Raw genomic sequence first — 11,742 nt, 5'->3', positions numbered from 1 at the left:
CGGGACTAATGTACAGGAGTTTTTCTCAGCCTGGTAACGAATGCGATAACCTATATACATGCTCACAATGTTTTGACCATCGCTGCTTGGTAAGGCTTATAGTTGAACTTGGCGCTCTTCGTGCTGGTGCTCCGGTAAACTTTTGGTGTCCTATTTTATCTTATCACTTTCAGTTATTCCAGGTGTTTCTCGCCGTAACAACCAGACAAGCTGAGGCAGAAAATATGGACATGCGGATTAATTCTTAGCGCCTGCTTGTTTATAACAGGCACAGAAACGAGTGTACGCGGCCATTTTAGCTTTCCTCCGCTATTACGATAGCATCTGTTTTGACAATCCAACTCTTGTCCTGCATCTCATCAGACGAAGTATGGCCCTGGTGCGTCTGCGGGCCTGCGGGGTAAGCAAACACCCTGAAAAGGTAGCAGCAGCAACATCAGAAATGTTTTCAGTATTGCACATCCAACTTCAAGTATAAGTGTGCGTGTGTGCGTGCGTGGGTTTTTAAACACTTTAACCACAGCGAACGCCGACAGCTTGCCACCTACAGACGGTTGCCGAGGTAGGTGAGTGGTGTCACTTTTTCCACAACACTTTTGCGATTACACGTGTAGTGGCGAGCAGACACGAAATCACGTCACGGTTTTCATCTTTCGCACCATATAGGTAAAGCTCAGTACGAAACCTTAGCAGGAGCATGTCAATTTGGCAACTGAATAATTAAAGACGGCGAAGCTGTGTAACCGAGTTATTCCACCCTACGGAAGTAGTAGGGCACTGTTTGCTGGCTCACTGCCTAGCTCGATTGAAGCGGCCGTTGCAGCTACCTTTGAGAGCAGTTTGGCAGGCTTTTTCGCAGGGGAAGTTTACTGAATCTTGCATTTTGTTTACAACTTATAGGCACTTAAGTCTTTCCGGCGTTTCATAAATGTTCGACCTAATAACAGATGCTATTCTTGGAGACAACTCCATAAGAAATTTGCTGCGTTGGCGCGAAGTTTCATTCTTGCCCTGTTAATGCTATCAAGCACATATTTGGCCGCTGTAAGTTTTTCGGACATCGTGCTTTAACAGCGAATTGTTTGCAACTTAAGTTTATATAAAATTAAGTTCTTAAAACGAAGCCTGGCGCACGCAACCACTTCAACGAAGCTGCTAACCTACACATCATTTGTAAGGCCCGTTCTCGAATACGCTAACACAGTCTGGTTTCGACATGCACTGACTAACATAAGCAAGCTAGAATCAGTACAAAGAAAAGCTGTGAGGTTGATCAATAACAACTATAAACGTACAGACTCGCCAACAAATCTTTTAACCCAGTCCGGCTTGCGAACACTATCCACAAGAGCGAAACACGCTCGCTTAAAATTCTTGTTTCAACTGCTAAAAAATAACTATAGGATAGATACCTCCAAATACATTTCATTTTCCCAGGCTCGACCTACACGCAATAAGCATGCGCACACATTGACAGAATACTTATGTAAAAATGACACGTTTAAGTATTCTTTCTTCCCGCTCGCAATAGCAGAATAGAACCAACTTGACGCTTCTATCACCAACATCGAATCATTATCTGAATTTACCTCACACATAGAAAAATCTGCGTGTGCGTAAGAGTACCTATGGATGCAGTGGCATCGACACAGATTTCTTTGTTCGGTAGGAAATTTCAGTAAACCTGCTCATCTAGGACAGTTTATTTGTTTGTCATACTGATTTTCAACGTTCGATGCTTAAATTTAGGTTCTGTTTCAATATTTGCCCCTTGTGATACCTGTGCTATGGTTATTTTCCTTGGCCAATTTTCCGAAAGCTTCATGTCCTTTTTTTTTCTTTCTTTCTTCCTTATTAGTATTCCGTTTGATCTTAATATCGAAGTATTGTATAGATTGTATAACTCTCACTGTATATATCCTTTTTGTATAACCTGCATTTTTGTTTGACTGCACTGTACAGAAGAATTATTGTACTGCCCAACTGCCACGCTCTCGAAGGAGAGCAGCAGTATTGAAAATAAATAAATAAATAAATAAATAAATAAATAAATAAATAAATAAATAAATAAATAAATAAATAAATAAATAAATAAGATTCATTGTGTACAGGATAAGCAATGCTGTTATAGACAGATGAATGAATGAATGAATGAATGAATGAATGAATAAATCTTTTTGTTTCTTGACAGACAGACAGACAGACAGACAGACAGACAGACAGACAGACAGACAGACAGACAGACACAGACAGACAGGACGACAGACAGACAGACAGACGACAGGACAGGACGGACAGACAGACAGGACGACAGACGACAGACGACAGACAGGGGACTGACGGACGGACGGACGGACGACAGACGACAGACAGACAGACAGACAGGGACGGACGACAGACGGACGGACAGACAGGACGGACAGACAGACAGACAGACAGACAGACGGACAGACGGACGACAGACAGACAGACGGACGAACGACGGACGGACGACGGACGGACGGACGGACGACGGAGGACGGACGGACGGACGGACCGGACGGACGGCGGACGGACGGACGGACGGACGACTACGGAGGACGGACGGACGGACGACGGACGACGGACAGTAGACAGAACAGACAGGACGGACAGACAGACAGGACAGACAGACGGACGGACGGAGACGGACGGACGGACGGGACGGACCAGCGAACTTTATTGATCCTGAGGATCTACTGTTAGGACCAAAATGATTTAATGAAAGGCATGGAGGTTAACCAGGACTGAGCCCGCTTGGCTACCCTACACTGGGGGAAAGGAAAAGGGGAGAGAGAGAGATTAAGAGAATAGATAGTCCGCTGTGGATATCGCTCTATCATTGACGATCAATCAGTCCGGATCATATACGGCCACTCAGTCCTGTCTTTTTCAAAAATCGCAGCAGCGCTTTTGTGGCCTTTTGCAGCTGTGATATTCGATGCCATGGTCCCAAGATCTTGCTCAAGCTGAATGGTCTTCTATCCAGCCTATTGAGAACGTTGCAGAGGTCATGTCTTTCGTTTTGAAAAGATGGGCAGTAGCACAGTAGGTGTTCTGTAGTCTCATCGACACCACAGGCATTACACTCGGCGCTATCAGCCATTCCAATCAAACACGTGTAAGCATTGATGAATGCAACACCCAAGCGTAAGCGGTACAGCATTGTCTCCTCACTTCGCAGAAATCCAGGCAACAGCCGCAGCTGCATAGATGGGTCGAGAGAATGCAACCGATGCTGGGTGAATTCAGTTGTATGCCACTTCTCCAATGTCATACTGTGCGCTAGCTTGCTTAGTTGTTGGGCGGCGTCAGTCCTCGATAAAGGCACAGAAACAAGATTTGCTCCTTCGTGCGCTTTCCTAGCAGCTTCGTCGGCGATGTCGTTGCCGGAGATACCGCAATGAGTCGGCAGCCACTGAAACACGACGTCGTGTCCTTTTGCGATGGTATGGTGGTGCATTTCTCGTATCTCCGAGACGAGTTGTTCGTAGGACCCGCGACGAAGAGCTGACAGGACATTGTAGGGCCCCCCTTGAATCACATAATATTGACCACCGATTAGCCGGTTGGTTGTTAATATAATCAATGGCACCTCGGAGGGCAACAAGCTCCGAAGCGGTCGATGATGTCACGTGACAAGTCTTGTATCTGATGCTCATTGATAGTGATGGTATAACCACTGCGCCGGTGGAGCTGCTCTGAGTGGAAGAACCATCCGTATATATGTGGATTCGGTCAAAGCAGAAAGTATGCAAGAAATCGAGAACTGCTTGCTTCAAGGCCAAGGTAGGCAGGTCCGTCTTTTTTCTTATTCCTGGAACGTAAAGGCGCACGTCAGGTTGTTTTAAAGACCACAACGCTGACAGTCAACGTGTCGAGGATGTGAAGCCCGGTGGTAGGGAGGCACCATGAATGTTGACCACGTTGGAGAATGACGCCTGTGGTCGTCGTTCTGGCAGGTAGGCAAGAGAGCTTGATTGCATCCGTGAAACGTGGCGAATATGGACCCTAAGCGTGGCGATGGTCATGTAAGTCGTGATCGGATGGTCTTGAGCCATGATCTTGCTGTTGAGGTTCTCCGCGGAAGGTCGAGGCAAACACGTAATGCCTGTGCTTGCATGGTCTGAAGGGCTTGAAGCTTGGATTTGCATGTTTTAGTAAGCACGGGAGAGCTATAGCGTAGGTAGCCGATAAAAAGTGCTCGGTAAAACTGTAGCATGGGGCCCACTGATGATCCCCACGTTTTACCGGCGATGAATTCGAAAACGTTAACCATAGATGTGAGCTTCTTCTTCAAGTGCGCAACCTGAGGGCTCCAGGAGAGGTCTCGGTCAACAAAGACACCTAAAAACCGATGATTTCTCTTGTAGGAGATACGCTGGCCATTGATGCACACTGGATAACCAGACATCGCTTTTCGCGTAAAAGCGACTAACGCACATTTTTCTGTCGAGATGGTTAGGCCTTGTGTGCAAAGATAGCCAGATGCCTGTGTTGCTGCCTTCTGTAACCTTGCACGAACCTGCGGGCGAGTCACCGCTGATGCCCAGATGCAGATGTCGTCGGCGTAGATGGAGACACTCACTGTTTCCGGTAGGGAATCGGCCAGCCCAAGAAGTGCGAGGTTGAAAAGAATAGGGCTTAGAACACTGCCTTGAGGAACGCCACGGCATGTGTAGTGGTGAGTAGTCGGACCATCTTCTGTGCGTACAAACAAGGACCTTTGTGTCAAGTAGCTTTGGATCCATCGAAATACTCGCCCTCCTAGTTCCAATGTCAAAAGTGCGTCTAGGATGGCTTGATGGGAAACGTTGTCGTAGGCGCCTTTCACGTCAAGAAAGAGTGCTACTGATAATCGTTTCCAAGCCTTTTGCTGCTCAACAGATGACACTAGATCGATGACATTGTCAATCGATGAACGGCCTCGTCGAAATCCCGCCATAGAGTCAGGGTAAATATTGTGGTGTTCAAGATACCATTCGAGACGCATGAGGATCATGCGCTCCATGAGCTTTCCGACGCAGCTGGCGAGTGCTATAGGCCGATATGATGACAGTTCTAGCGGTGACTTTCCTGCTTTTAGCAGCGGTACCAAGCGGCTGCGTTTCCATTCCTGTGGAACGACGCCATCATGCCATGACCTATTAAAAAGGTTGAGCAGTTCTCGTCGCGCTTCTCGACGTAGGTGGCGCATAGCATTATATGTGATTCCGTCGGGCCCTGGCGAAGACGGACACTTACATAGCGCCATAGCAGCCTCTAACTCTTCCATAGAAAAAGGAGCATCCATACTTGTATCTCGTGGACCAGGAATGTCGCTTAAAACCATGTCAGGGAGTAGAACTGTTCCGCCGGCGACTTTCGCACAAAACTCTTCTGCAACGTCTATCTCACGGCGGTTTTGATGGAGAGCAAGGGCGTTAAATGGGTGTCGTTGCTGGGGACATGAGCGAAGGCCCCTTAGGGTACGCCACACACGGGACAGTGGCTTTCGGGGGTCCAGTGACTCACAAAAGCATTTCCATCTTTGATCTTCTAGCTTATCCATCCGGCGCTGTAGCTTCTTTTGCATTCGCCGAGCTAATCTGAGGTCAAAAATTGATTTCGTGCGCCTGTACCTCCTTTCAGCTCGACGACGTAGTGCACGAAGTCTTTCCAATTCAATGTCATACTCTGTACGCTTTGATGAATGTGTGAAGCTACGCGTACAATCGTGCATTGCTTCTGCAATGATGCCTTCTAGCCTACGTGCGATTGGTTTCTTGCATGCGTCTTCCACAAGATCTTCAAAGACTGACCGGTAAATTTGGCGAGATATAATGGATAATGTAGCTTCTAGTCCATCGATTCTCACATAGGTCGGAATATGATCACTTCCATGGGTTTCAATATCAGTGAACCACTGCACTCTTGAAGTTAGGCAACGTGACACCAGTGTTAAGTCTAGGCAGCTGCTGTACGTTGTTCCTCGCAGAAATGTCGGGCTTCTGTCATTTAGAAGACGCAGGTTTTGGCCTGATGCAAAGGATATGAGTGACCTGCCTCTTGAATGTATCCTGGAGCTTCCCCATATCTGGTGGTGAGCGTTGAAGTCCCCTGTTATTATCCAAGGACCGTGAGTCGCAGCCATAAGATCTTTTAGTCTTTGGCTATGGAATTGACTTGTTGGGGAAAGGTAGACGCCAATAAGTGTAAAAGACAGCCTCTTCTTTTTCACAGTAACACAGACATATTGGTTATCGTCGTGTGGAGGTACGGGCTGGGCAAAATACTTAAGGTCCTTGCGAATGTAAACCAGAACCTTACTACCTGGGGCACAAGTGGTTGAAACGAAAGGTTCATATCCTGATAGTCTTAACCCTTTGTGGGACAGTGGTGTACCACTTTTTTACCTTGATTCAAACGCCTATAACAAATAAACGGTTTGAATTGGCGCCACTATTACTAGTGCTGCCATCTACTGAAGTATTTTAGAAGCTTGTTTGTGTTTTTTTTTCACTACGTCATGTCGCGCGCATCCTGAGTCTCTTTTTCGAAGTGCCTTGTTGAATATTCACTACCCGTTGTTGTGGCTTCAAGGAAACTCTTGAGAACGCTTGCTAAACATGCCTGGTAACTGTTTTATTGTACCGGCTTACTAAGTGAACCCTCGTGATTCGTTTGAAACCATAAACATACATTTTTGTTCCCCTATTTAGTCAGTGTTTTCAACGAACGTTTCTCAGGCTTGATTTGTGACGCCTCACCGGGCGGCTATCGCACCGATCACGTCGCTCAGGTTGAGCGTACATGCTTGCCAAATCTCCCCAGTTATCAGGGAGACTTCCGATTGCTTACACCCCCCCCGATCACGTGGGCCCGGTTCGGTGGGTTATCGTTATCTCGACAAGAAACATGTGAGAACATCACACTGCAGCGCACTCAGTTCGCTTCGCAGTCGTACAGAAGTGTTATGCGGTGAAGCGTGTACAGTGTCGGAAGGGGCCACTTGCTATCGCGGGTTATAGCCCATTTTGTCATGCGCGCATGTGTAGTCAATTCCACAAGCGCACTGTACTAACGAGTACCAGTACGATATCCCATGTCCAGAAGCTTTACTTCCAATCATGCAGCACCCTGTATGGCGTGACAGCAGCCCTGAAAAGCAAGAAATAAGAACGTGCGCAAGTTCTTTTTTACGCGTCTTTTTTCGCGTTGAATGCTTCGGACCATTTCGCAAGTGAAGAGCACAATTTATTTGCATATATTATGTCAGTTACACCTTCTTTCTTTATTGATGCCGCCAGAGGACAGTGGTACAAATGTGTGCCACTTTTCATACCCTGTAATAAAGACAGTGGTACATATACGTACCACTTTTTTTACGAGAACTGCTGGGCAGAATTTATTAAAAATTGTGTCAAACAATTTCTTAAGTCATCCTGAGTGCTGTTTCGCAGGTTTTAAGCGAAAAAATGTAATGAAAAAATTGCGCCTCACAAAGGGTTAAGGTAGTTGATAAATTCGGTTCACAGATGACCAGCACAGGAAGGCGGTTTTCAAACACGAACTGCCGGAAATCCGAAATACGTGACCTCAGGCCTCTCGCATTCCACTGGAATATGGAGGTGCTTCTGACATCATCCCGGAAAGATCGTTGTGTTGTCGACGAGCCATGGTTCCGCTCCATAAGTTCTCAAGCACTGGAATTCTGAAGGCTTGCGAGAACCGGATTGATGGCATCCAGCACTTGCAACGCACTTCGAGCTGCTGGTGTCTGTAGCTTGTCCAGAAGAACACGAATAGCACTCATCAGAGAGCTGAGCATGACAACAATTTGTTGATCCTGGTCCGTCAATTTATCAGGAAAAGACGAGGTGTCCCTTGCTTTAGATGTCTGTTCTCGCTTCGTAGGTCCATGTAGCCTCGGGAGTTCAGCCCAAGCGTCAGCTGCCGTGCTGTTAGAAGCTCGTTTGCCCTTAGAGCTGACTGCGTTTGGCGTGGGCGGGAGAGCGGGTGGTGATGTACGTGGCTCGCGCGGTACAGAGGCTTTGGAGGTTCTTGAACGGCGTCGGCGACGTGATCTTCGTCGCTTAATAGCTGCTGCCGCTTCTCGGTGAGACGAGTGGTCTCTAACCATTTTCTTCAAAATTGCCATTTCCTTTCGAATTAAGGGGCACTCCTTTGAGGATGCATCGTGAGGGCCGCTGCAGTTTGTGCACTTCAGCACACTGGCCTCGCACGTGTCAGTGGTGTGCGGCCCCGTGCATCGAAAACACGGAAGTGGTTCTGCACACACTACTCACATGGCCTAACTTCATGCACTTCCAGCACTGTAGTGGTTTTGGTACAAAGCGCCGAACTGCGTGTCGGAAGTGGCCCACTTTTACATGTCTTGGGAGGGATTCGGCCTTAAATATGATCTTTACACACCGTGACGTGCCGAGACGAAAAACTTTTGCGATGACGGTGTTTTCTGTAGCAGGTACTGTGGAAGATATGTGGAAGATTTCTTCGCTACGTGCAATATGCGCGCTAACAATAAGAAATCATTCGTTTTCCCGTCTTGTCTCAATTGCTTAGCCACTTTAGATATTGGGACAGTGGCACGTGATAATGAAAAAAGCCCCGTATCTATGAGACTGCCGCTGTTGAGACCGCGGTAGATATGTGGAACGGCTGCCGCCTACATAACGACGCACTTGTTCCTCGCCGCGTTGCAAAGGTCAAGGTGCGAAAAGTTCTCGGCATTGTACGCGATAGTGGGTGCAGGGCCCATTTTATCTGTCCTTGTTTGTACTTTTGACAAAGGGCATGAGACCACTGCGTAGCGATAAGCTCGGTGAATAAGCACTGCGATAAGCACTGCGCTCTTGGACGAGCGTAGCATTCGCTCCTGAAGACACCGCCATGCCGGATCATGGAACAGGACGGGTGCACCGTTTTCGCGACCACGTCGTCGCCGGCGTCAACTGGCGACCGACGCGGTTCGTCGACGAAGTGCCGAATTCACGTGTATGCGGCCTCTGCCGCATGATCCCGAAACAGACGGTGCTGTTGCCGTGCTCGCACGCTCTGTGCCAATCTTGCCACGCAGCCAGTTTCGAAGGGGGCGTCGGGCACTGTCCATTGGATCGAGAGCCATTCGAAGAAGCGGAGTGCTTCGGTTATCAATTCCCTACCAGGAAAGCGAACACCTTGAAGGTGAGGAAGAAATTAACAATTTCTCTCGTCCTTTTTCTTTAAAGGGAGTGTGGAGGAGGGGGGCAGGATGAAGATTGAAGCATTAGTTGTGTTACTGCATATCGGCATGCTTAAAAATAATACTGTCCGCTTCAGTTTTGCCGAACTGTAATCTACTAATTCATCCGCACTAAATTTTCTTTTATTCATTTTTGATTTTATTCATACCTTTGTGTGAAAGGCCCAGAGCGAAAAAAAAGGCTTTGATTTTAAATGTGGGGCATCACAAGGACATTTCGGCATTGTAGTTTTGATGCAAAATTGAAAGGGAAATTCGTCCATTTCATTTAGTGACCAATAATCATTTTCTCTTCGCACGTTAATCTTCCTTCTCTTGAATCTGGCACTGAAACACGAGAAAATGAAGTTGGGCGCATAATAAAGGTAAATTGCGTAATGATTCGTATAAACAATAGCGCTGCTTCCGACATTACATTTTACTGAAATTCTTGCTTTAAGGCATTCCTCAGCCGCTGCTGTCGTAACTGTTTCCCCCAATCAGCCGCCCTATAACAGCTATAATGACCCGTGGTGGATGAGCGCATTTATTTGATGCGCAAGCTAGCAAGCAAAGGGAAAATGGTGGTCTCCACTGCACAACAATTCTTCTGTCGCCGCAGATGAGTTTGGAGCTGAAATAATAGGTAAAGTATGTTTCGTCGACTTAAGGTGGCGGTCCCACTCCGGCGGCACGAGCCCCCCGTTTTCAGTACTTTTGGAGCAACCGTGGCGGCTCTTCTACTTAAGATATGAAGTTGTCGTATAAACCATAAAAAGCTTAATTCTTGTAAATTCCAACTATATATAATATAAGGAAATTGATTAATGTGATTTAGAAATAAATGCTCAAGAACAAGCATGAGATACGTGGTTTTTGCAAACTGTGTCTCAGTTGTGACCATATTTAGAAGAAACTACCGCACTTACTGCACTGCGGCTTGCTCTGTAGCTTTAGGACATATTTATCTAGTTTCTAGACGTAGCAAATTAATTTTTAATTTTTACTTTTTGGATAATTTGCTTTTGAAAATTGCCAAATATTGCAATCTTCTGTTGTAAACAGCCCGGCAACTACATGCTCAAGGAAGCTAAATTTTGGATAAAGTAGAGTTCAAGAAATTTCCATTTAGGACATAAAATTTCATTTATGTAACTTTATTAGTTTTAAAGCGCAGCTTCGCAGCTTTATTACCTTCCCGCAAAAATGGGCAAAAATAAAACCAGAATTCTGAATATTGCTTATTTTCGGCCGCATTATTAGGAAAACGAATAAAGTTACATGAATGAAATTTTGTGTCCTAAATGGAAATTCCTTGAACTCTACTTTATCCAAAATTTAGCTTCCTTGAGCATGTAGTTGCCGGGCTGTTTACAACAGAAGATTGCAATATTTGGCAATTTTCAAAAGCAAATTATCCAAAAAGTAAAAATTAAAAATTAATTTGCTACGTCTAGGAACTAGATAAATATGTCCTAAAGCTACAGAGCAAGCCGCAATGCAGTAAGTGCGGTATTTTCTTCTAAATATGGTCACAACTGAGACACAGTTTGCAAAAACCACGTATCTCATGCTTGTTCTTGAGCATTTATTTCTAAATCACACTAATCAATTTCCTTATATTATATATAGTTGGAATATACAAGAATTAAGCTTTTTATGGTTTATACGACAACTTCATATCTTAAGTAGAAGAGCCGCCACGGTTGCTCCAAAAGTACTGAAAACGGGGGGCTCGTGCCGCCGTAGTGGGACCGCCACCTTAAGCTTACCAAGCCTGCTTTTTGGTGTAACAGTAGATATCTTGCTAGTTAGAAGCAAAATTGAGTTATTAACCTTGGCCTAATCTTCATGTATCATGCCTGTTTACTGTTTAGACAGCGACAGATACTGCTGGGTGATTTTGAGATTATTTAGTTCCACGAAGAATCTTGTTTATACGCTGGTTCACAACAGACTTCATGTAAAGACACGTTCTAAGTGTTGGGGAGAGCTATGCAAGGTGCTTGTAGTAAAGAAAAAAAAATCTGTTCGGCAAAATAAAAATTGCAGTTTTTTTTTTTTGCAATTGAGGTGCATTGCTGGAACGAAGATCATGGCTGCGAGTACACGGGCACCATGGAGCGTATGCTGGAACAATACGAGAACGAATGCACATTTCACAGCGTGGAATGTTTGCAATGCGGCGAGGCAGTCCAGCACAGCGCCCTGCCAACGCACTACATGTCCGGATGCATTCCCGATGCTTCTATCATAAAGTACCCGTCTTTGGAATCTACAGAAGTGACCCTTAGAGACGTGAGCGCTGCCCTTGAAGACCTGAAGGCGATGTTTGGAGATCCCAACCACGATCCGCTGCATCCAGTGATTCAGAGTCAGTTGAATGAGCTTACAGAACAAGTGAGAAACCAGGAAGCCAGGTTCGTTGAGATCACTCGCGAGCTCGAATCATGCGAGCAGAATTTAAAGGGCGATATGGCTCGAATCGCCGCCACGATTTC

The 11,742-nt window shown here is 46.0% G+C and overlaps 1 protein-coding gene across 20 annotated transcripts in view; it reads left to right on the top strand.

Annotated features, from left to right (window-relative positions):
• The window catches only part of LOC119431222 (TNF receptor-associated factor 3), a 276,207-nt gene that overhangs the window by 70,422 nt on the left and 194,043 nt on the right, over positions 1–11,742 (top strand). For 2 of the 20 annotated variants that reach the window (XM_049657820.1, XM_049657812.1), the window contains exon 1: positions 8,811–9,204. The exons of 4 other annotated variants lie outside the window; for them this stretch is intronic. In XM_049657820.1, the coding sequence (XP_049513777.1) occupies positions 8,911–9,204 (294 nt within the window). In that variant the 5' untranslated portion in view covers positions 8,811–8,910. Of the gene's footprint in view, positions 1–8,798; positions 9,205–11,314; positions 11,662–11,742 lie in introns of those variants that run through there. 14 more of the 20 variants (XM_037698692.2, XM_049657815.1, XM_037699004.2 and 11 more) reach the window with 14 other exon arrangements.

The sequence above is a fragment of the Dermacentor silvarum genome, chromosome 10 (genome assembly GCF_013339745.2).
Source record: "Dermacentor silvarum isolate Dsil-2018 chromosome 10, BIME_Dsil_1.4, whole genome shotgun sequence".
In the NCBI taxonomy this organism is placed as follows: Eukaryota; Metazoa; Arthropoda; class Arachnida; order Ixodida; family Ixodidae; genus Dermacentor; species Dermacentor silvarum.
Note: the sequence above shows the minus strand (reverse complement) of the source record. Positions and strands in the feature narration are given on the sequence as shown.